The 23,075-nt window shown below is 35.2% G+C and overlaps 2 protein-coding genes and 1 long non-coding RNA gene across 7 annotated transcripts in view; 2 read left to right on the forward strand and 1 right to left on the reverse strand.

Annotated features, from left to right (window-relative positions):
* The first annotated feature begins 690 nt into the window (after nucleotides 1-690).
* Nucleotides 691-6,014, forward strand: LOC139992827 (uncharacterized). Of its 2 annotated transcripts, none has more exons than XM_072014047.1 (7): nucleotides 691-817; nucleotides 1,017-1,257; nucleotides 1,578-1,704; nucleotides 2,029-2,126; nucleotides 3,702-3,921; nucleotides 4,123-4,690; nucleotides 4,858-6,014. In XM_072014047.1, exons 2-7 carry the CDS (start codon nucleotides 1,219-1,221, stop codon nucleotides 5,186-5,188), a joined length of 1,383 nt encoding a protein of 460 aa, XP_071870148.1. In that variant the 5' UTR covers nucleotides 691-817; nucleotides 1,017-1,218; the 3' UTR covers nucleotides 5,189-6,014. The 2 variants fall into 2 exon arrangements, with proteins under 2 accessions (XP_071870148.1, XP_071870149.1); XM_072014048.1 differs by having other exon boundaries at nucleotides 801-817; nucleotides 956-1,257.
* A 192-nt stretch (nucleotides 6,015-6,206) lies between these two features.
* Myo10a (unconventional myosin 10A) overlaps nucleotides 6,207-23,075 on the reverse strand; it is a 62,011-nt gene continuing 45,142 nt past the window's right edge. For all 4 annotated transcript variants that reach the window (XM_072014034.1, XM_072014033.1, XM_072014032.1 and 1 more), the window contains 8 exons: nucleotides 12,060-12,436; nucleotides 10,346-10,649; nucleotides 9,279-9,674; nucleotides 8,001-8,185; nucleotides 7,774-7,906; nucleotides 7,479-7,683; nucleotides 7,276-7,412; nucleotides 6,207-7,195 (listed from right to left, as the gene is read on the reverse strand). In XM_072014034.1, coding sequence (XP_071870135.1) covers nucleotides 6,965-7,195; nucleotides 7,276-7,412; nucleotides 7,479-7,683; nucleotides 7,774-7,906; nucleotides 8,001-8,185; nucleotides 9,279-9,674; nucleotides 10,346-10,649; nucleotides 12,060-12,436 — 1,968 coding nt within the window. In that variant the 3' untranslated portion in view covers nucleotides 6,207-6,964. The remainder of the gene's footprint in view (nucleotides 7,196-7,275; nucleotides 7,413-7,478; nucleotides 7,684-7,773; nucleotides 7,907-8,000; nucleotides 8,186-9,278; nucleotides 9,675-10,345; nucleotides 10,650-12,059; nucleotides 12,437-23,075) is intronic.
* On the forward strand, nucleotides 10,643-12,316 carry LOC139992834 (uncharacterized). The gene is made up of 2 exons (XR_011801211.1): nucleotides 10,643-10,775; nucleotides 10,851-12,316. It is a non-coding gene; the product is annotated as an uncharacterized lncRNA (long non-coding RNA).

A 23,075-nucleotide genomic window follows, 5' to 3' on the forward strand; every position in this document is an offset into this window, starting at 1 on the left:
CGAGTTCCAGAAAAATTTCACTCTTTAAGAATGACTCTATTTCCGGTGAAATAAATCGTAGTTTTACAGGTGATTCACAATCATTACACGTGACTCAAGAAGAAAATTATGTTACACAAGATTACAAATGAGTAATTTGTCGTATCAAAACGTCGTTGCAATTTGTTTACGGTATCCTGAGCTTCATCAATGTCACTGTCACGTTACATTAAATGAATCATTTCGCGTTTTTCATGCATGATCATTTAGTAATTATATTAATAAGTAAAGACCAAACTCAAACCGCCTCGATAACAAATTTTATCCTCTGTAGTGAGCTACTTCTTTCCAAACACTGTCCGTTTTATCCATCTCAAACTTTTTAACGATGGGGGTTTTCAAAATCTCTGGACAAAATTAGCGGTTACTTATCAATATTTTTGCTTCGCTACTCATTACAGTATTTGTATATTGAAACAAGAATGTTTTATTAGTTTTATCAATTATAGTAGACAGCAAATAAATAAGGACTGCATTCAAAGAAACGAACGTTCTCTGAAATTTCCCCTATCTTCGCCGGTCGTTGTAACCTTATCGAACCGGTTCAAGGTATTAGCGGTTCGTTAACCATTTCCATGGTATTTATTGCGAAAATTCACACCGTACTGCGCCAATGCACCGTACGATAATAGCATTGTTACCTGCAGTACGCAGACCTTATTACGTGACACTACGTAGCCCGTGCAACTTGAACCACGATTCTCTCTATCTCTTCAGTTGTCGTTCGACGCGCGCCGCGGTTCGTCTTGTAATCCCATCGCTCGAATTTCACTAATGAGTAAGATAACGCGACCTCCCACATGTCCGTTTTACCGATTATTATATTAATACAGTTGATCACGAACTAACTGCTGGGATAGATTTAATCGTTCGCTTCTTTTAAGATCTGATTCGTACTTTTTTTTTAATTTTACAGATGAAGGTAGATTTTATATTTAATAATTTTTAATTTATGATTGTATTCCTGTTTTTGATAGTATACCATTTGTGCAATTCTTCTGAGTCTACTGAATGTGAAATGAACTATTTTTATGCGGGTTGTGATAAGTGAAATTATATGATGAAGCTTTCTACTCGACGTTGTCCCAAATTCTTGATGACAGTTTGAAAATTGAAATACGTTAACAATGGTTGAATGAACATTGTAAAATTGGGAATTGTTGATAAACAAAGTTAAATATGTGGAATCGCAAGGTATTCATCAGGATTATCGAAGTGGTGCGTAACAATGGAAAAATTGTATATTTATTTTTGTACATATATTTGTTTTGATATTGCATGCTACTTCAGTTACATATTCATACATGATAATGAACGTTAATGTTTAAACAAAAATTCTAGCACAATTTGCATTTCAATTATATATTACTAATTGCTCTTATATCAGTGTTCTCACAATACGAGATAAGGATTCCTTTGAATACTCCCACAATCAATTATCTGTAATTGTTCCTGCGAACGGAACTGAACACTGGATAATTGAATTTTAACTCATTCCTTCTTATTAAATTTTGCAACTATGAACATTCGTGTTGCAGATGCTTTGCCTTGCCTGCGTGGTGGCACTCAGGGTAACTGATGACGAAAGCCGAAGAGTGTTCCATTATTTGAGAAGTCGGAGCAGAGAATGGTCCCTTTTGAATAACGTCACATGGGGTGCCATAGGTTCGAAAATTAATATCTATTACTTTATACTTTTCCTTTTATAAAAGCAAAATTGACCCAAAAGGCATACTAATTTTTATTACTTTCTTGAAACGTTTATCTCTATAGTTTGCATTACGCCATAAATTAGCAGAAGAATATATTTGTATTGCTATCAGTTAGTTTTTCTATCTCTCATGGTTGGATAGTACATTATTCTATGTAGATTAATTTGAATGGAAATTTATTTTATGCTTTATAGTAATTGATGTATAAGTACTATAGTATATGTTGGAAAAAGAAATGTAAAACACGCAACAACACACTTTTCTTTTGTTAATCTAGGCGCCGCTCTTGCAACCGCGACTTGTGGTGGTTACATAATAATCACGACGGGTCTTCTTATTGCTGCTGCGACAGGAGAGCTAGATGGTCGAAAGACGGTAATTCTTTCCGCTTTTTTGTAACTTTTTTTCTTTAAACAGTATACGTATATAACACGACGAAACGTTCGATGTATATTTCCCGAACTTTTAATTCACTTCTTCCTTGACAATTATACAAGTCGACATATTTCCATAATAGTCGTATTGTTTGGACTTTTCAAGGTATTCTTTCTCTTTTACGGAACACTGTCCTTCGACGAGGCTGATTTTATCGCACATTGATGTATCTTTCTTCTTAACCAACACCCTGAATGCAGAAATTTAAATGTTTCTTTTAGGAAATAATTATAATTGAATTAACTACTGGAACAAATTCGGGATCTTAAATTGTTATTAGATGTAGTTAATGATTAGAATCGATGGAAAATCATAGAATTTTTTTTACATTAAGTGTGTAAAAAAATATTCGTTAAAATTTATTTGTAAGGTCAGGAATTCCAGGAATTAATTTCGACAAGTTTCACCAGTAAAAGTGAGATGAAACAGGTAAAAATTGAAATTACTAGACTCCATGACTGATTCATTATCGAATAATATTAGTAACTGATTGTGGTGTTACCTTTTACTTATTCTCGGATTACGAAAGTTACTCGATTATCAGTACCTTAATGAGTTTTTACAAAAATATAAAACATTTCCTGCGTGATTTTCGGTAGCAGTTTTAAATGCACCGAGATAAATACACGAAATACTTTTGCAATTAATACCAACGATAGAGACTATAATAAATTTTCAAAGCAAGATATTCAAGACTCCCACGATATTAATCTTCAGCATGAACGCATTTTCAATATCTTTCCTGGTTGCAAATATTTTCCGGCGGGCACACCTCGTTCATTAGTCAATCATCATTGCATTCGAAGTTACGATGTACCGATCTGTGTTAGCAGAGCTCTTTTTACAAGGTTGCTTTTTTTTCATGCTTCTTTCAAGTTATGCAGATGGACTCTTGAAACGAGAAATCGGTTAAATATAGAGCACGCGTTTTAACGATAGCGTGAGAACTGTCGTGTCCAGTTAGCACTGTCATTGAGGGGCAAGGTTAAAAGTATCCTTCGTATGAGCAAGCTACAAGAAGAAGCACGTAACAACATCCTTGCCTTGGTGTATGGCAATTGAGCACGTAATACGTACGCTACTGTAACTTAGTTCTTAGTTAATGACTCACAACTGAGGCTAGGCAGATCGCAATGATTTCCACATGCGGATCTATGCGTTCATTAAGACAGAAATTTGCATTTAAAACAAATTGTTGATATTCTTAATTCTGAGCTGAAATTCTTAGCTGTTTGCTCGTAGATGACATAAACGATGATTTTTATAGAAATGGTTCACTGAAAGACGTTACAATCGCTATTGTGAAGAAATCTTGAAAAGGAATACGATTTATCGAATTGTTAATGGTCGTAAATGTGTGAAGGTTGTTTCACGTTTATACTTGAATTTCATGAGATGATAGGGGATATGAAAGGTCCCGAGGATTTTAATGAAGATTATGTTAAACAGAGGAAGTCATTAACATTTCATTGTTCTGCTTGATGAGTATACGAAGATCTTTCTTTTCTATTTAAGGAAATATTCTTCCTTGGACTTGGAGTAATTCTTTTCGGTATCGTCGGCGCTTTATCGTTGGCATCTATTGAAAATGTCCCTGAGGATTTGATAGACAATGCCGCGGTTTTTGGGGCACTGTGCTTGCTAACAGCGTTAGTTTTCATCGCTGACTTGTTAATGAGCACACCAAAGAAAAAGGATAAGCATGGCATGACAGAACTTCTGACTGATAAAAGAGGTATCATACATTTTTGTTAAGATATAAACGGAAGTGTTAAATATAAATTAAGGAGACAATATATAAATTAACAATATATATAATAATATATAAATATAAATTATGGAGATAATACTTCTTACAAAATTAAGTTTCCAGAAATTTTATCTTTATTTTTATTCACAATTAAATTGACTTCATTTTTTAATTGATATATGACAGCTAAACGACAAATAACGACGACTCTGGCCAGCGAAAAAGAAACAAAATCTCCAAAAATAAGCAGTCCTCAAGTTTCCAAAAACGACGACAGTGGTACTATAAACGATGGTTTCGAGAAAGTAGATGAAAGACATCAAAAGAGTTCAGGGCAAGAACAGTCTGAAGATCCGCGAAAATGGGAACAAAATCGTTCCTCCAAGCAGCGTTCGAAAGATTCGTATGAAGATGAAGGAACTGGCGATTTCAGTCGAGAATATGGAGAACCAAAAGAATATACGCAGAATTTTGAAAATGGGAGAGCTCTCCGAGACTCGAAAATGTATCGAGATTCTGAGATGCAAAAAGCTATGAACAGGGACTCTTATAGAACGGATCATGGAATGGAAGCGCCTACTGTGGTTTATAAGGTTCATGATATTTATCAACGTCCAGTGGACGAAATTGACACGCCTCGTTTTCCAACCGAAACGAATCATAAAAGTGAACCTATATTCGCGAAGATCGTGAATCCTAGTGTGAAGATTATGAAGGTTGAGCGCGATGTGGACGAAGCTATCGAAGGTTACAGGTAGTTGCACAATGAGCAGTTTATTACTATAATATTAGCTTCGTTAATATCGACGAATTCATTCTTTCGCATTTGCATCAATTCTCATTGACGCATTAATTCTCTATTATATTATAATTATTATTTTCATAATCTCCTATTACCTATTATCATTTTATTATTAATAGATATTCTGACACTAGTCAGTACGACAATGTGCCAGTTCGAATGAAAGGAATGTCGCCAAAAGGTCAGAAAAAAAATCGTGATGTTTCTTTTAATATTCCGCCGCCGCCAAAGGGTTATGGAAAAGAATTCGACCAGAGAAAAGACGAACTCGAAATATTGGAAGAATGCTTTACTTCGCTCCGAACAGCGAGCACGGGGACACAGACACTCAACATTCGAACACCTTCGTCACCTACTGATCCTGGATATGTTAAACATACCGCCAGTAATTGGCCTCATGAAACGAAAATGAAAACACCTGGTTCGAGTCCAAGTCGCTCGAAGAATTGACATATAACGCACAACAAGCTATTAACTTGTTGCTTTATGATTTCTTAATGACTTCGTGTGACTGAATGATTGCTTGAGAAATAAATTTAAAAAGCTTTCTCGTAAAGCAACAGGTTATATGATTATAAATAGATTAGAAAGGGTCTGAGGTAGAATAATTTAGAATGATATGCATATCAAAACACAGAGTGCAAAATCAATTTCTCTTTACTTCTATCTGAGTATTTCTCTGTGTAATTTTCTCATATTTAATAAAATAATACTAATTTCTTCAATTTCTCTAATTTCAAAAATATGATTTATTAATTTGATCTATTAATAAGTCATTATTATTATCATTACCTACTGCCTTTTTATATGTTTTTATATATACGTTTTTGAAATGGGAAGGAGAAAAGGTAACTTGAGAGGCATACAACTATTTTCGTATAAGTAGAAATTTTTAATATGAAGTTTTAACATCTTCGTTCACATCGATACGCATACGTACAATTATTAATAATAATGTCTCCTTGTGATAAACATGTAACCGCAGTTTGTTAGTCTCCATCAGAATGTACTCGTTAAAGATATTAGCATTTAATTGGATTTACATTAACTTTTACGTGTACCGTATCGTTTCTTTTTCTTACGCTTTTTATATAAATAAATCGATCCTATTCAACATTCGAAACATGTCATTTATTTTCCTTATTATTCAAGGTGATCGGCAATTTCTTCGATTATTAAAAAAACGAGAAGAAAATTGCCCTCATTGAAACTGAAAGAAAAAGAAATCAACCGGAAGACGCAGCAGCCATCGAGAGTATCGACGTGTCCTGCCATCGAGAGTATCGACGTGTCCTGCCATCGAATCCTATTAAAAAGCTTCTAGCGAGCCATGTATCGACATATTTCATTTTACAGAACCATCGTCCTCTCGTTGTAGTTCTCTCTTTCTCTAGACGTTTCTAAACGCGTATTTACAGAGTTGAGAATAATTGCTTAGACACTTGAGCATTCGTTCCTCTTCTTCGTCTTTTTCCTCTTTTCAACGGTATGTATAAAATTAATTCTCCTTAACGAAGAAGATTATCAGACATTCTCATTCTTAAGACTGTTGTGTAACTAGATAGTCTTATTTTATGAAACGATAGTTTGAACATTGCAATATTGTTGAGTTGGTATCTTTATAGTGCGTTTAATCCAACGCGACATTCTTGATCATCTACTTTCCCTTTGCATCGATGTATGAACTTGACTTATTTTTTAAGTTTGTTACATTTTGGTGTACTCGTCGAAGTTTATAGAAAGGTATTTCTTAAAACGAGGAAGAAACATGAGAAATATCTTGTCACGATTTGAGAAATAGTTACGATAATTTTATCTGTAATAGTATTACCAGATGAGCTGTGTTTCAATTCTGTTCGTTTCTCGTTCCTAACTAGACATATTTACAAGTCAAAAGATTCTCAAACTATATTCTTCATTTAGTTTGCATGTTATAAAATCTCTTACAAAAGCTTAACCAAATCTTCTGCTCTTTGAATAAATAAATAACGAAAGAATAAACATAATTTTACTGACAATTCTTTGAAACTTTCGAACTTTATGAGCACTTTACGATATATTGGACTTCTTTTTCTTTGATGAAATTTCCTTCATCATGATGGAATCGTTTCTTTTAAATATGTATTTACAGCGTTTCTTATCCGATTAAACAATACAAAAAGATTGTACGCCTCTAAAATGTTAATCTATATGATTACTATAAGTTCAAAGTGCAGATGGAAAATTTTATCTCATGCCAAACCCAATGCTAGCACCTTGAGCATTGGTGGCTCGTTGTTCCATGGTGATGTATTGTCTAATTAGTCGTGAAATTTCATGGGCTTGTTCAGTCTGAAGTCGTGTGATGCGTTGTTGCATTAAATTACCGCATTTCATGTCAAGGTACAGAGTTCCTTCTTCGGATTTTACTTTCCTCGTGGATATTACCTCGGAATAGGGGTAGTGGTACAGGGTCTCCTAAAAATTTGGCGCCGGTTTCATTGAATTATCTATTGCTTTTTTACATAGAGGCAGAAAACGGGGATTGAATTACTTACATGTGTGATTAAATCAATAAAATGCACTCCATGCCTGTTGAGCGCCAAAATATGATCACCACCCTTCTCTTTTCCTTCAGGCACCCTCTTCACAGCGAAGAAACTAGACCCGAATAATGGCCACTTCCATAAAATTTCTAAAAATAAAGTTAAACATTATTTTCATGATATAAATATTCGCTAATAAGAACCGAAACACGTACCAAGCACCTGTGCTTTACAAGCAGCAACTGTATTGTGTTGCACATTGTTCCATGCTTGTTGGACCATATTTGACCACTGTTGTGGTCGTGGTTCTCTCAAACTGAGCACTGGTTTTGGTAATAAATATTTAATTTCTTTCGTTGTTGGTTCGTGAGTCATATCTGCTGCCCTATGTAAAAGAGCAGCTATTTGAGCCATATCGAACTAGAAAGAAAAGAGAAAATATATTAATTAAAAACTCCAAACAATGTCAATATACTATTTACATAAAATACCAAAGATAGAAAGACTTACTATGACTTCTTGAGGTAAATGTTCACCAGGTAAAACTAGTAGAAGACCTTCCAAGTAATCTGGAGCAATCTGATTGAACACGACTTCTATATACAATGGAGCATCCAGTCTGAGAGGATAATACCATACAGATCTAGATTGAAAGAGATTATATTATTTTTTTGTTTTCTTATTTGCACTGCTTTCATTTTTTAGATAAGTCCTTTTATCAATGGAAAGATATATACCTGCAGAATATTAAGTAGAAGACTTGATGATTTTTATGTAGCTCCGTAGTTACGTCTAGTACGTATTCATCTCTGGCTAAAGGCATCGTAAACGCATCACCATCAACAATGCAGTATAATGAGAATTCATCCATTTCATGAGGGTTTCTTACAGATATTATATTGCACATCTCCTCGATAACATCCTGCCAAATAGATAAGTTATTAACAAATTATTAAGAATTAGTCATTACAATATATTGCAATTTGACATTTGTTGACTAGGATTTATTAAAATATAACAGTCCTAAACTCAAAGTGCTATTAAATAAATCAATAACAATTTGACTTTTGCAATTTATTATTATATATGTTATTATATTATATAGGAGATATTTTCATTGATTTTGTTTTCTCTTCAATGATATACCATTAATTTTATGTTTCTTATATTAAATTAATTTTACGAATATGTATTATAGAATGGTTTACTGAGATTTGAATTTGAATCTTGGCGCGCATTAGCCGGCATTCGGAGCATACTAGCGTCGATAAATTGGGAGTGTTACGAAAAGTGAAAAATTGATAAGAATATCATTAGAAATTCGGTAAGCTTTCTCATTTAATTTATGTTAACAAACTAATTATGGTTATTATTATTTGTAAGTAAAGTTGTAAAGTATGTTGCATAATTGGTGAAATTTTTACAACTCTGTAACGAGTATGTCAATTTGTAAGGTTACGTACTACTAAATTGAGTTGCTTGTAGCTTGAAATTAATTGTACTATTATTCTACGCATTAATAATTAATTATCTACGAGTATCTGTACATAATCTTGTACTATAACGTTAGTGTGAAGGTTTTAATCTATATATCATATATATCATACTATATATGTCATACTATATATAATCTTATTCACTCTAATGACTACATATCGGCACAAATACATTTTTTTTTTTTAATTTTATAAGTATTTTACATGTTATTGTTTGATTATTAGTAATATTTTTAATAGAACCTATGTTACAACTTAATTTTATAATTTTTGATATTATTTTATTTAATTGCCATGCACTTGTATTATAAATTGTTGTTTCTTTATTATCTTTAAATGTAAATGTTTAAAGAACCTCCTGCAAATTATATTGCAATTATTTTGTTTGTCAGCGCTTAGCTACTAACAGCCTTATAATACAATAGATAATCCAATAGATTTTCTAGTTTGTTTCGTATATTGCTTGCATCTATCCTGATCCTTTGTATAATTAGATAATTTGGAGAAAACTAAACTTACCTGTACTACAGTTGTACATTTGGTGTTGATAACTCTTTCTGTTCCACCTGGTAGTCTGTAAATCTGTCTCTTCGCATTTCTACCTGCACTAATTGCCATAATTTCATCCACGCTTGGCACGTTTTTCCTTCCTCCATATTTAACTGTCTTCCTGAGATTTTGTAAACACACTGTAGCTGTACCATGGTAAGCTCTCCTCTTATCATAAGCTGCAGTTTCCAGATATTTGGTTAAATAAGGCCTCAGACCATCACTGCAAGTGAAGTAAGCAGCAACAATGCTAAAGATCCTCCAACCACGTTGACAGCTATCTGGATTTGGGCTCTTATTGTTTGTAGTCTGTTTCATCAATTGACAGTAAACTTCATCACGAAGTAATTCATACTTATGACAATGCTGTAATTAGATTGAAAGTGGTGAGAATAATTTCCTTAGATGTTAAACTAAGATTTTTCTCAGTAGTTTATGGAGAAAGAAAGTGATGATTTCACTCTTTGCAATTATTTTACAATATTAAGGCATATTATAAATATCATTTTCTAAATGTAAAACTTTTTAAAAATATATGAAAATAAACTAGCGATATAAAATTTATCTTCCTGCTCTTAATAAATTTATTATTTTAGTGATGAAGGATTGTTAGACATCCTTATAAGGCAGTACAATATTTTTGATAATAATAAGCCTGAAAAATGAAATGAAGTTTGCATGCATCATTTGATGAAAGTATTTCGAACGTTCTCCTTGGAGAATACATTATGAAGATATATTCATCTAGGAGAAATCTTTAATGAAAAGAAGTAGCAAGTAAAAGGAAATTCAAATCCTTCAACACTAAAAGTAGGTTGTCAAATTATTATCCTTCATCATTAAATCCTTGACCCTAATACAAATTATCTCAGCAAATTTCACTATATTTCTTCATATAATTGGATATAACAAAGTCATTGTACAGAATATTTAAAATTTTTATCATTTCAGCGTATTTCATACAAACTAGGGATATAAAAGATATAGGATTGTTTTCTGAGAGATTGTTTGTTCAGAAGAGAAACATCGTCACTTACCATTAGAATGGTGTAAACACATTTTACTTCGCTAGTATCTGGAGGCAAAGGTTGATCACCCATGTACCTCATTAGACACAAAAAGCATTCCACTGCCAAGGCACTTAAGTCTGCATCAAGTCTCAAAAGACTCTGTTCTATTGGCACAGGAGAGTATTTTACAAGATCCACTTGTTCCTTCCAAGTCCATTCCGCACCATCCTGTTGGCCTTTATTCTTTTTATTCTTCTTTTTACTCTTCAAAGATTCGATCACTTTAAGAGATCCACTTATAGATCCATCTGCTGTCTTCAACATCTCAAACCTATAAAATTAAATATTTTGTTAAAACTTTTGTTTATTAAAACTCTGCTTGTTATTGTAGGAAGTTGTAACCGCGGGAAGCGACTGTTAGAATTAATTTATCGAAGGAACGGGACTCGGGGGTGACGTAAGTAATAGTCTTCCAAAACGGAAGACATCTCGTTGGAGGAGTACGTGGCCGTAAAGGAGATTTCCATTGCAGGATGTTGCTACAGAGACAGAGGAAAAAGTCCCGTTCAGAGTACTGGCCGGGTGGCCGTCACTTGTCAAAGTCATGTTTAGGAAGTCTACACTCTAGTTAGGCGTTTTAATGATTCCCCTTCGACTTGGTTGAAGGTTGATCCCTCTGTTGGTTATTGTTTTTCGCCGATTCTTTTCTCGTTTTACTTTGATACCTCGTTACAAATGTGTTTCCTGTGTAAAACCATGGTTGAATATTTCTTTCTAAATCTCTATGAATAATGAATACCGCACAATGAATAGTGAAAACTCCTAATTAATTTTAATTAGTTGTACACGTTGGTACAGTTAGTCGGTCACTGAATAGCAAAGACAATTAAGATACATTTGCAATGTCAATTCTCACTTCTTTTAGAATTTTATACATTCAATTAGAATTTAATATTGTAATCTTACGTACATAATTTTTAGAAATCTATTCATTAGTGATTCTATTAAATTCCATCTAGATCTTTCTTCTTCGACATAAGTTTCTTCAGTAAGATCGAATTGGTAGTAAGTAGAAAATTTGATAGAAAATCCTATGTGAAACAAATATATCGAAGTTTCCTCGTCAAGTTAGGAAGCACTTTGAAACGGTAACTCGCGAACCACGGAATAATGCCAAAAGAAGACGAGCTGTACTCGTTAGCCGCGCGTTCACCAAGATGGTCGATGTTACTCTGAGAACTGCAGTGCGTTATGCTTTCTCAACACGGCTAGCTCTTGTTTCTTGCGTAAGAGCGACCAATTAGTCTTTAACATTAATTTCTCCTTTATTGCGATGCCTCGTTTTGGTAAAAGTGTTCTTTTTCAGAGCAAGGATTTGTTTCTTATTGGGAGATATATTTTTTGGTACTTACTGATCCAAGTCTAGAGTGTACAGCGTGCAACATGTTGCGAAAGAAAATACATTACAATCTTCATTTTTAGCATTACTAGTGAAATAGGTTTATTAAAATTTTATTCTGCAAAAGTAGAAGCTTTAATGTATTTTCTAAACTCGATTAAAAGTGAGATATTAGAAAAATGAAGTATAATGATGAAAAAGTTTATACACCTATTTATTAATGCAAGAGTTTTCGAATTTTATATTTGTCATCTATTTGAGAAAAATATATTATCGCATAAAACGAACTGTAATAAAAATAAATTGTATAACATTATGAATTGGAATAAGTAGAATACTAACTTCTCTGTGCTTTGTCTAAAGTTGAGCATGGCGTATTGCAACAGAGAGTGTTTTCCGTCGTTGACGATCGGCCCGCTCTCGTAGATGCCATCTTCTTGCAATCTGCCGTTGTCTTCCGGTTGACGCCATTCCTGATTCGGGCTAAGCCGCTGGTTCTGCTGGTTTTTCTGATGATTCGTCTGGTTTGTCGCTGACACGTGGTTCGGCACACGACCGGCAGACACGTGGTTCTCGTGATTCGAGATAACATGATTAGGCTGACCATGGGATTGAACGTGATTCGACGTACTGTGATTCGCCTGTGACTGGATCGATTTCGTGATCTGAGACACGTGATTCTCATGATGGTTCGGCTTATGCAGCGGCTTCTGATCCACCTGTAATCGTAACGTACCATTTTATTTAATTATTATTATCATTCAGTTCTCAATTTACTTGATTTTGGGAGCTGGAGTTTTCCATTATTAGGATATTCTGAATTGAAATTTTGAATCTGGAGTGCTCAAGTAATTTAGTAATGTAAAATTTTATTTTATTAATTCATTTATTTTTGTTTAATTTAATATTAAATACTGAGAGATAATTGTATTATTTATCGACCATAATTCTTTTTGGGATCAGTTATAACATCCAGGAACTGTAGAATTTTTGTTCAGAGATTTTAAATCAGAGTGCAACCTAGATCGCGAAAGTCACGAATATCTACTTTGATTATTATTATTCTTAATTATATATTTAATCTACTGCGAAATCTATCAAGTATTTATAGCTGGGAAAGTTGGTCTTTAAGCGAATAGTGACATCATTTATTCTAATATACCAAATTAAACTTTCACATGATTTTCAGGGGGGGGGGGTTTGTCGATCTAGAGCGGAGGAAATCGTTACACTTTAAATAAAAAAAGAGAAAAAAGACGATAATTACAAGCTGGATAGAGTTTCATAAATCACCAATAAAAATTATACAAATATCATCGATTAAACTACTACTTTTCACTTCCCGTATAAAGGGACCCGTTCTTTATGTACCATGTTGGTCAGAGGTCGGGATTTTGTGTTTCTTGAACGAGTGTCTTCCGTTTTTTTATCACAATCAAAAGATCAAGAAATCACGTTCGGGTGTGTAAACTTCCTGTGTAAAAACCTCGTGGGCGTCACGTCGCCCTGGTTTCGCGAGTGATTTACACGACGGTTTCTCGACCTTTTCTATTATTCATTTTCTCTTTCGGCTTGCATTTCCTGCATTTCACCGACATAGTCGCGGGTATCTCGGATCCATCGATCGATCTCGCGAATGAGAAAACGAGTTTCCTTGCACGCCAGTCAGAATCATTATAAGAATTCAAAGAATGCACTATGGTGTCTAGGTGTCTCGTAGAATATTCTTCTTTATAATATTCCGTTTTCTCTTTAAAAGAAAAAGAAAAAAAGAAAAGTAGTAAAACGCATATATTGGAAGTTTTTTTACTTTCGGCTATCAGCAGAATAATAATATGTATCTGTTTAATTAAATATGACTGATTATACATGACCGCTCCTAAGCTTGTGGATCGTAATGTAAGTATATTCAATAAGTTTCTCTTCTAATTTATTTCTTTTTTATTCAATCGAATGGCTATTAATCGAATGGATGAATGAAACATACAAATTAATAATTCGTGAACGATTTACGACCGACTTCTCCCGCGTGTTATATCGGCATAACTAGTTTCTTAGACGATGTAGAAACTAGATTCTGTATAAAGTTATTTAATTACTAAATGCTCATGAATGATAGTTTAGTTGGATTCTACAGAAGAAAATCGATAACATCCGCTGTACGCGTTTTACACTTTTCCGACGCTGGTAATGTCGTGAAAGTCGAAGTGTATAGCTCCGTATGATTGCCATTATTATTTCCACAGCTGACATATATTTAGTAAATTGTGATTTCTTTCGTCTGAAACTGTAATTTTTCCACAGTGCCATTGCAGGAATGATATTGCAATAACGTAATTCTCAATTTGCCATAATTTTCAATATAATAAGTAGCTATTACTCAAAAAATAATAGAACATATAGTGCACTGTCAATTTTCATGCCTACTGTAATTCTTTCCTCTGAGTGTGAATTGTTTTAGAAAAAGAATTAATAGTAGTTCATTTTTCTATTAGACTTTTAAAAATATTAAGTTCATAAAATATTTCTTGTATCTTAATCCCAATTAATTTCGTATCAATAACAAGATGACTATTGTAACTATGTATTTTGTAATTTTTAGCAGCATTGATTGCATCTAATGATATTCTTTTGTTAGAGAAAGAGACTTTTCTATGTTCAATTTTCTGAACTAGTAGAAAGATATAAATTCCAAATATTTTTGGGTCTTCCTACAGATTTTCCTAAGGAAGTTGTAACGTAGCACCCGATATATCGATAGCTGATACCCTGCTGGTAAAACCTGAATGTACCTGAGCGAGTGAGATAAGCAGATGTTGACCCTGACCCACATAATCGTTAATGTATCCAGGTACGATGGTAAACGTGAGCATTCATAGTTACTGTAATGGTATTAATAAGAATAACCATCCACTTGATTCTCTCCGGCCTGTTTATGAAATAAATTGCTTTACAACTCTATCAGAGATTCTCGTGTATAATTTTTCAAACGTATGTAGGTGAACGTTTCATTTTCCATGCTGAAAAATTATTCTGCATTTCCTCTCGAGATTGATATCAATTTTTCTACCTCTTCTCGTCTATCTACTAATTCAAATAAGACATCAACCAAATATCAGGCAATATTGAGATGTAAACTTAGAACTCCTGCCACGGAATGAGATATGCACGATGTTTTAGGCGTCATAAAGCCTTGATTCGTTGTTCGTTAACCTTAATTGCTGAACGAAGGATACCTTCTGAGGTGGCACCATTAATTCTCTTTAAACTTTTTAATGATCACGCTCGTTACACTCGACGCAGCCTTCAATTACGGTAACTTTACCACCGGCAGCATTTTACTAATATCTTGGCACAGTATCGATGTAAACAGGGTCGATTATGCGAGTACACCGCGAATGCAATCTCCTGCATTCCTTTTCGGTACTTTATATCGTCCGCCTAACGGTAAAAGCTTTTTCACCTCTGACAATTTCTCGCCTTTGGAAATTGCTTCGACATCCGAACCACTTCGCATCTCTCCGTTTCGGTGGTGAACAATTTTCATTGAAAATTGATTTTCATACATTATAGAATCATGAAACGAGCCGTTGTCATCAAGGACAACGCTGGTCCCGATTAATAGCAAAAGGAATTCTTTATTGCTCGTAAAACATACAAGTTAATGATCCTGTTCCTCTCGGTGCCTTTTCTCGATGAGCATAAATCATTTCGAAGGAAAACTGTATTTAATGACGGACGTCGATCGTTGGCGTACTAAATTACGTACTCTCAAGCGTCGAAGGGTGTTAGCAAAATCGTTTCTCGATCAGTCACCGAGGAAACAATAATTAAGTGCCGTAGTTAAAAGATAATATCATTGGTTTAACGTTGGTAGTAGCTTTTCATGGATATCTGTTACCTGACTTTTTCGCTATTTAAATTTTTTCTCTAATAATATTTTCTCTAATTAAAATATGTTACGCATACTTGGTAAAAATTGTAGATCTCAGATAATGAATACTTGTGTACGCTTGGTTGATAGATATTACATAATTAAAATAGTTCTGATCTCTTCCTGTGTTATATAATTTGGTAGGAGTCGTTGTCCGGCTAATAATTGACTCGAAGTATGTTAACTAGTAACAAAAGCGCCGCGAAACGCTCGTTGTACGCAACATAATAAAAGAGAGCATCATTAAACGAAATACCCAATTTGCAACTAATTAGTTGTGCAGTTCTTGCGCCACAAAAAGTTGGTAGAACAGCAAGTGCTATTTTTAAGATATTCTATATAAGGAGGAATCGATTCTATATAAATACCGCGCTCACCTCGTTTAAATGATTTATCATTTTTATCAGCGTATTTAGTCGTATTAAAATATGCGAAAATGATGAAAGAGTAAAAAGCATACGATCGTTGATATGCGAGTATTGAATTTCACTGGGAATCGAGTAAGATTTACGGAGTATTTATTAATCGAGGACAAGAATCTTATCGGGATCGTGACCTGGTAGCTCTTGACCTTCTCGTCGAGTTTCTTCAAGGTCTCTTGTATCGTGGTGAGGGTCTTGTCGCTCGACTTCTCCTCCACTTGCGTCTCGTTCTGCGTCCTCAGCTCTTCGAACCTCTTCAAGATTTCCCTGACACTCAGTTTGCTTCCATCCGCATTTTCTTCCGTGATCGTTTCCATTTTCGAAACCTTCCGTTCCCCGTTCACTCGACCGACGATCTGATCGCTATCGTAGAAATCCTGGATCAGTTCGTTCATCTGAATATCCTCCGCGTTTTGATTCTGTCTAGCTGGAGATTGAGCTCGATATTTCATCTCGATATTGTCGTTATTATTTCTCAATGGACCAGACGGACTTGAGTTTCTCGAATTTCTTAACAGGCAACCCTCTTCAAGCCTTAATTGCTCGATCGTCGGTTGAGGACGATCGGAATTGCTCGAGTTTATCGAATTAACCGTTGCTGTTATAGGGTTTAGAAAAGGCTTCTGATCCAATTTGGACACATCGATCCTTGGTATATTCTCATACTCGAATTTTTGTTGATTCACTCCTTTGGAATCTTTCTTAGTCGATTCTATGATTCTCGAAATCTGTTTAACATTATTCTTGTTCACGTCTAAATGACCAGAGTCTGGAGACGCCTTTTTATCTTCCTGCTTCTTCTTTCTTTTACATTCGTCTTTCGCGAAAAATTTAATGAACCTGTTTCTTTGCTCGCCCTTTGGCCCCTTTTCACGGTTGGAAGCCTTCTCTAAAAACGCCCCGGAGTCGTCTGTTTGTCCGTACTCGTCGCTGCTTAAATCCGACTCCGAGGACTTCACTAAGAGGCTGTCTGGAGAGTTGGTTTTTCGATCTTCGTCGGAGAAATTCTTGTGATCGAACTTCCCGACGAGATTGCTTATACTTTTTCTCCGAGGACCTAGCTTCGAGTCGTGATCCTCGTAGTGTTTCCTATAATCTTCGTCCACGCGAGAAAACGAGTATTCTGACGATTTCTTGTCGATCTTCGCGTCTCGTCTACAATCCACGTTCTTCCCATTCTCGCTCGTTTCCAGTTTACGCAGAAATTCGGATCTTCTCACGATTCTTTGAACGTTATTGAAGGGTTTGGGTTCGATTTTCTTGGTCTCGTTCTCAGAGATTTCTGAAGGATCGACGAACTGAGAGAGAATCTCTGGCCGATGTTTTGGCTTCTTCCTGAGGGTTGTTGGCAGCTCCGCCCAGTTGCTGGACAGTCTTTTAGAGAAGATCCCTTCGGTATCGGAAACCTCTCTCTCCATTTTGGTCAGTTGATGATGGACACTTTGTTCGTTGACTTGGTTGAATACATCTGAATCTGTTTAGTCGACATATGAGTTAACCATCTTCTTTTTTTCTTTTCAATAATTACGAATTTTGTTCAGGAAGATGGTTTCATGAATGTTCAAGCATTAAGCTGATTGTTAAATACTTGGAATTGGTTCTTGAATGTACCGTGCACTGTCTACTGTTTAAAAATTGAGTTGTTCAAAATTTATAGTAAGCCTAGAGTATGTGTTATGTAAATTGAAGTACTTTGTAAGACGAAGCCTAAGCTTGCATTCCACCGCTGTTTAAATTAATATTTTTTTATCATAAAGAAATATACTACTCGTTGGAAATTATTTGATCTAAAAGGATTCAGGATTCAAAGGCTGATAAATGTTCTTAAGTGACCTAATCTTTCTTTGGTCTTGATGTCACAGAAATAACTGCTGACATAAGCGTCTTTTCTCGTGCCGGTTACAGTGCAATAGAATTTCAGACGACACCGCAATTCGAAACATCGTGTTACGAGCAAAGTCAATGAAGGAATACTTTCCAGCTCAGTTTCTGCGTAGTACAGGCCATCGAGCACGACGAATGCATAGAAATTACATTTCGTAGAATATAATTGACCTTGATTCCCCGAACCAAAGATCTTTTACGCATGGCGACCGTGAACTTTCTTCGGCCACCACTTGAAAGACCTCTAATACTAATTAACAAGAGAAAAGGAAACCCTGTGAAACGAATACGATATCAAAAATGGAGAAATTCGAGCATAAGATATACATTAAACATGGCTAAGCTTCGATAATATTTTTCCTCGTGTGAAATTATTAATAACATTAAAAAAAATCACGGCGATATAGCAATTAAATTTCAAATAGAAAAGGGGAAAAAATCACATTCGAGAAACGTACGTAAATACCCGTAAGATAGAACCGAATAAATTATCACGTGGAATGCCTAAAAAAATTAACGAGACGATAATAAAAAGACGATAATAAAAATTTTACCACGATTTCGTCGCTGTTTAGTGTTTTTTATGCGTGTTTTTCCTTCGATAACGAAGCCGAATTTGCTTCAAAAAACCGCAGAATTGCCCTCGTTACGGCACGCAATGCCGAATGTGGATCACGGAAGAAGGACCTTCTTCAGGGCCTCGTGAGAAGATCGGCGAAGAAGCTTGTCGTGAGACCGAAGAACAATGTGCACTTTTCATTGTAATTATTTCGCGCTAACAAACTCTCCTTCGCTCCAACAACGAATGAGAAAGGCTTCTGCTTTCTTGGATACCTAACTTCTCCTACCTATTAAAAAGGGTTGTCTTCGCTTTTCATGAAAACTCGCTTTCCCCATTAGCGGTGGATAAAGTAAATAGAAATTTAGTAAATAATTCGTAAACATATTTATTTTCTGGAACATTGCATCTCTTTAAGTAGATATTACAAGAAGATTCTTAATTTTCTGTTAACTTAAATAATGTACATTGGAAGCACAACTGACTACATAAAAATTCAATTTCTATGCCACACGCTACTATGGATTTGAAATCAGTCGGGATATTTTAAAGAATGTCCACCTGTCCTCTTTAGCATCTAAGAATCTCTATAATGTCGGACCGAGAGGGGGAGAGGATGCAGAGATTTAGAACCCAGATTCAAATGGAAGGCTAGTCGGAACTCGATGGTCAAGGAAAAAGTAGGAAACGGAATCCAGTCATTCTTAGTCAGTATGTCACTATACTAATGGAATGAGCATCTTCTGACCTACAAAACGTCTATCGTTTTACTTTAATCCAATCGTGAACGTGCAGATGAAAGAGCATAAATGACACGATCAAAGTTAATTCATCTTTGCGCTGTAACTTCGTCCTGTATATCTCTAGAGGATTATTTAAAATTATAATTTTAGCCTTGAATGGTACTTGTCATGTTCCTTTATCCGTTTTATCGTTCGTGTTTCAACGTTTTGCGATGGTTTTCGAATCATACATCGAAGACAAGGATATTTGTCTCCTGGAATAATTTATTTGCGTTTTATGGAACCTGTTTCCAAAGGGGTAATAATTTTTTAGAATTAAATTCGAGTATCTCTCGCGTAGCAACTATTTTCGTAGATGATCATCGATGAAAAATGTGCTTTCAAGGATACCGAATTAATGAAGTTTTTTTCTCCTTCGGCAACAGAAGAGGATATTTCTGGATAGTCGTTCCGCAAAAGGATACAGAACAATCGGCGAAGAAACAGCTAATTAGCATTGTGTTGTTCTGCTCTGTTGCATGGCTCTAATTAAATGACAAGCACTATGCTTTTACACAGACCATGTTTCAGCTAACAGGCGTTTGTACAAAAATTATGCTCTCAAAAAGTACTGCCTGATTAAGATATATGATTAATTCGATTAATCGAATATTAATAACGATGATACGATACTATAATACTAATAAAACTGATATAATATTTCTTTGATGCTCAAAGATTTAGATCAAATTAATAATATCGTAAGTAAAATTAGTAAGAAATCTAGATTTTATAATAAATATTCTATTAGAATTGTTGTTTAGTATAATTTTTTCGCAACAGGAATAATTTAATAATGTCCATTAATTTATATTATTTTTCGGGATGATGCGGTGTTGAAACAAGTTTATGGTTAATCAATGACTATTATTCGCAGCTCGATTAAAGATCGATATCTCGGATGGAGGCTGGTTTGGTATGCCGGTAGCAACTACGCAACTATCTACGGAACGCGTAAACTTGCGTATAGGAGGATCGTTAACGATCTCGTATGAGGTTGCTAGGCTTGCGTAAGGAAGATCACGATCACATGCCTATTTTTCTTTTCCCGTGGTCGCTTCTTCATCGAGAAACACCGATAGAAAATAGACAATACAGACAGCCCTTTGTAATTTCGCATATAGATATCGTCTATACTTGGAGGCTAATTCCAGATGATTTTCGAAATGTCTGTTTGTAACAGAGTTGTTATTAATTCACAAAGATTGAACGAACTAGTTTCGTGGTTAAAAAACTTAGTTGTAATATGAATGAATTTCATTATCAATTTACGAGAACTGAAAAGATGGGTTTCTTTTTTTTTAAAACTTCGTTACAAGGTAAGTAGATATTCATCCGCAGATAGAGTTTTATCTGTTCTTCAGAATTATAAAAAATAATTGCGTATATCTTTCGATAAATTTCCTCGATTTCTTCGTCGAACTGGATCCACTTTCGCCGCTTAGCGGTGCGAAATAGAGGATCCCTGTGGAGCGATTAAAGCGAACTTTCGATTCCTTGACGAGTCAAGTATGACAGATTGCGAGCAACTTCAACGAAATATCTTCACTTTTTCATTTGTACATATGATCCTACAACTGTTCCCTTAATTTCCCCTTTTTTGCAGTCATTTCAGCAAAACAGTTTCTCGCAGCGAAATCTCAGTCCAATAAAAACAAGCCTGCTTATTAATCTCAGATGAAAATTACACGCTACGAAAATACCGAATGATCGCCCGCAAAAACGGCTCCACTAACAGTGCCACAAAAACCACATGTATTATGATGACCTACTTCGAAACATTTCGAGTCATCGATCTAATGGATTTTCGAATCAATTTCGAATCAATCTCGACCTCGCCCAGTTGTGATTATCGTAACTGTCGCGTCATCTCTTGTTTTGCCATCGTGGGATCTAGTCAGGTGAACGCGTGGAATGTTTGTGCGAGGTCGTAACGAATATTTTAAGAAAACACAGGGCTCGCCTCATCCCGCGAGCAAATAATTATCGAAGGTGTGCTATGTATTCTCGGGAACGAGCGGGGAATAATTTCTTAATAGGTAGGAAAGGTATGTTGCGGCTGCGAGTCGAGGTAAACAACGATTGCCAGTCGTAATTGAGCCTTGGCGACACGAATACCGAAATTTCGCCATGACACTGGGGCAAGCGAAACCGATCTATTGCGACACGATGGCGATCGAGATCGAGACCGTTATCTTCGCGGTGCTCGCGAGGCCGAAGCTTCGTCTGACGCGTGACATTGCTCGGAAACAGGGTGTAGCCTTCCTTACCCGAATCGCCATCGATAGTCGTTCGTGTCGAATGTTGCAGAATTTCTTTATATTTTATTCTTTCTCTGTGTTTTCGTTTATTTTATTTACGATCAAGGAAGATTCGTCGATTATTTTCGTTTTTGTTTATTTAATTGTACATATTTGCAAGAATATTCTGTGTCAGTTTCATCAGAGAATTCTGAAAATTGAAGGAGTTATTAACGTCATTGGTTCCAGCAATACCATTATAAACATTCATACGTTTCAATATTTTCTAAGCTATGTTTACATTCATTTGATGGCAATTTTTATTCCCGATGGAAGATGGCTCTTTCTTACAAATTAAAGAACAGATGTTCTGTACGGTGTTTTGGAGCGTATTTTTTTTATTCGTGTCATGCACTATTAATTATAAGACCACCTGCTGATTTCACGCTACCGTACAGTTATACTATTATACAACCGTGTATATGGAACCTGATTTTGAGGATGATACACAGTATCGTGATGATTCTCTGTAATCGAATGATTACAGCAGAGAGCTGCATTAAACGTGGCTATCTTTAATGAGTTTCTCGATTTACGAGCGGAGTGCGATTGTATATAACGAACAATATACGTGTCATTTGTTAAGCAGCGTGAAAATGGGACGAATTTAATATTTTGTGGTAAAATAGTAACGAGTTCCTCGAAACTGATTAACTTTACAAAAGCAGATAAAAAATATTTAAAAGATTCTCATTTCTACAAAAGCATAACTTGAATCGCTCGAAGAAAGCTAGATACTATTTTTCAGTGAAGACTGATGTAAAAGAGGGTAATTTTTTACAATTATGAAAGGAGCTAGAGGTAATTTGAATATTCAGAAAGCGTCGATATTAATGTACTTTTTTTCTGAAACTTGCAAATCGCCGCAACGATTTTAACGTATGCAAGAAAACAAACGGAGGAAGAAACGCGTGTTACGTAAAATACCAGAAGTTGGAATGATTAATGCAAACAAAACTACGCAAATGGAGAAAAAAGTTGCGATGTGCGTTTAAACGGACGTCGTCGAGACAAGAAATGGACTGTGTTGATTTGACAGACTCGATTGGCAAGCGTTTCCTTCTTTCTTTTACCGTCACACTTAACGCGGCACATTCGTAGAATTCTCCTGTTAGTTACGCAACACGTTTCTTCGATACTTTTTCTACTCGGTGTTTTATCGAACGAGTGGAATCAGAAATCCTATAACACGCGAACCAGCTACAGAACAGACTAATTTCTCCAAAGTTTAATACTCGTTGGTTCCTGATGTAATTAGTGTGAAAGCAGTTACTTTGAAATCGTAAATGTCGGTATTACAGGTGCTTCCAACAAATGACAGAGGACAACTGTAAATATCCTCATTATGCCTCAAAGAAAAGACGGCAGTTGGTCTATGAAGACGAGCAAGCGCATCGTCTCGAGTTTGCACAGTAAACTAACCACAAAATATCACCCAATTACTTTCATTATCCTTGTTATCCATTAAGCGAGTAAA

Source organism: Bombus fervidus, chromosome 12 (genome assembly GCF_041682495.2).
Source record: "Bombus fervidus isolate BK054 chromosome 12, iyBomFerv1, whole genome shotgun sequence".
In the NCBI taxonomy this organism is placed as follows: domain Eukaryota; kingdom Metazoa; phylum Arthropoda; class Insecta; order Hymenoptera; family Apidae; genus Bombus; species Bombus fervidus.